Consider the following 2426-nt stretch of genomic DNA (forward strand, 5'->3'; position numbering starts at 1 on the left):
TTTATCGATAAATAGTTTCAGCCCTAGTCAGTATTGTATTGTTTTTAACGTCAGGGTATTGCGATACCTTTCAAGTATCGGTGTACCGTGCAACACTAGTCCACGTTTTCATGCTTACAAGAAGGTGTAACAGACAACAGAACCAACACTACCAGAATAAAAGTATCGCAGTACATTTTTTGTTGGTTCAATCTCTTCCAATTTAGATCTAGTCGTGGTTTGGCAGCCTCATAGGAAACCATCGTGATTAAAGTATTGACTAATTAGAAAAATAAAGAGGCAAGAAGACATGGAGTGTGATGGACTTGAAACCCTCCTGGCTGGATCAGGAGGGAAATAAAGACACATGAACCATGAATAAAGCTGAAGCCTGGAGTCTGAATCAGTGATGTGTTGGTGGAGAGCAACACGTCATTTTACACTGATCTCAGTGACATTTTAAAGAAAACCACATGTAGAAGCTGCTGCTGCTGGTTGGAGAGAGTCTGAAGAGGTCTAAAAGTTCAGAACCAGTCTAAAAAAGACCTTGGGTAAGGGATCATAAAATGCATTGTTAAGTTCAGGCAGTTGATCTGAGTTGGAAAGATCAAGTGGGGATCTTCCCTCTTTTCTACAAAACCCCCTCTTTAGGACTGCACAGACTGGGTTTACTCGCTGAGCGGAGGCATAGGGAGTCTCTTAGTCACTGCCGCAACAAAACAAACATTCACACGAGTCCCGGGACGAAGATGCCCAGTTGAATAATGATTTCAGCACGTATGGCATCTTTGTACTGTTCTGACAAGCTGGAAAAATCTGAAGCTCTGCTTTAAAGGCAACATCAGTGTTGAGCCAAGTCTTGTCCTCAGAACTTTAAACCTGCTGGGAGGAATCGGCTCAACAAGCTTCTCTGCAGCTTCATTTACTTCCGCTGCTCGCACCGACACACTTGTGCTGTTTTACAGCACGAAGCTGAGTGAATGTTTTACCACACACTGAACAACTAAATGGTTTCTCTCCCGTGTGGATTCTCATATGTGAGATCACATTTGAGCTTTGAGCGAATCCTTTACCACAGACAGAACAGCTGAAGGGTTTCTCTCCTGTGTGGACTCTCATGTGCAGCGTCAGATGTTCCTTCCGTGCAACTTGTTTACCACAGACGGAACAACTGAAAGGTTTCTCCCCTGTATGAACTCTTGTGTGTGAGGACAAATGTGAGCTGTGCTTGAATCTTCTTCCACAGACAGAACAACTGAAGGGTTTTTCTCCTGTGTGGATTCTGGTGTGTATGGACAAAGCACATCTGCTCCCCAAAATCTTTTTACAAACTGAGCAGCTGAAAGGTTTCTCCCCTCTGTGGACTCTCATGTGTGTGGACAGAGAACATTTACTCCTGTAACTTATTTTACAAACTGGGCAGCTGAAAAGGTTCTGCTCTGTGTGGACTGTCATGTGTTGTCTCAGGAGTGACGTTTGAGCAAATCCTTTACCACAAACTAAACATCTAAATTGTTTCTCTCCTGTTTGGAGTCCCTTGTGGCCAAAGCTTGTAGAGCATTCAGAGGAGCTTCTTGAGGTTTTTCCAGTACTATATTCCTGATCACTAACAGGTACTTCATTTTTTTGCAGAAGGTTTGAACCTGACTGAGGTTCCCTGGTCTCCTCCCAATCACAACTGTCATCAGTCTCAGACTCAGAGTCTGACGTCTTGTCCCCAGCAGCTGATTGTAAATGTTTATCTGGATCTGTGTTTGTGGCTGGTTCTGGTCCTCCACAGTCCTCTCCATCAGATTCTGTTTCCATCTGTTCATTTAGTCTCTGATAAAGCTGTGAGGACTGAGGTTTCTCTTCTTCTTCACTCTTCACAGGGACATGAGTGAATGTGAACTTGGTGGCATCAGCTTCCCCCAGCCCTCGAAGCTGCTCTCCCTCCTGACTGGTCCAGAGTTCCTCCTGTTCCTCTTTAATGCGTGGGGGCTCTGGAGGGTCCTCATGGTCCAGACTGGGGCTCCACTCCTCTTTAATGTGTGGGGGCACTAGTGGGTCCTCCAGGTCCAGACTGGGGCTCCACTCCACTTTAATGTGTGGGAGCTCTGGTGGGTCCTCATGGTCCAGACTGGGGCTACACTCCTCTTTAATGTGTGGGAGCTCTGGTGGGTCCTCATGGTCCAGACTGGGGCTACACTCCTCTTTAATGTGTGGGAGCTCTGGTGGGTCCTCATGGTCCAGACTGGGGCTACACTCCTCTTTAATGTGTGGGAGCTCTGGTGGGTCCTCATGGTCCAGACTGGGGCTACACTCCTCTTTAATGTGTGGGAGCTCTGGTGGGTCCTCATGGTCCAGACTGGGGCTACACTCCTCTTTAATGTGTGGGAGCTCTGGTGGGTCCTCATGGTCCAGACTGGGGCTACACTCCTCTTTAATGTGTGGGAGCTCTGGTGGGT

At 46.9% G+C, this 2426-nt stretch overlaps 1 protein-coding gene across 1 annotated transcript; it reads right to left on the reverse strand.

Moving 5' to 3' along the window:
* Window positions 1-358: 358 nt before the first annotated feature.
* Window positions 359-2192, reverse strand: LOC123964271 (gastrula zinc finger protein XlCGF8.2DB-like). The gene has a single exon (XM_046041342.1). It carries the CDS (start codon window positions 1783-1785, stop codon window positions 898-900), a length of 888 nt encoding a protein of 295 aa, XP_045897298.1. The 5' UTR covers window positions 1786-2192; the 3' UTR covers window positions 359-897.
* Window positions 2193-2426: the final 234 nt, after the last annotated feature.

The sequence above is a fragment of the Micropterus dolomieu genome, unplaced genomic scaffold (assembly GCF_021292245.1).
Source record: "Micropterus dolomieu isolate WLL.071019.BEF.003 ecotype Adirondacks unplaced genomic scaffold, ASM2129224v1 contig_1455, whole genome shotgun sequence".
Classification (NCBI taxonomy): Eukaryota; Metazoa; Chordata; class Actinopteri; order Centrarchiformes; family Centrarchidae; genus Micropterus; species Micropterus dolomieu.

Excerpts from the sequence above, each read along its gene's own strand:
- LOC123964271 (XM_046041342.1), bottom strand. The coding sequence starts at position 1,785 with ATGGAAACAGAATCTGATGGAGAGGACTGTGGAGGACCAGAACCAGCC.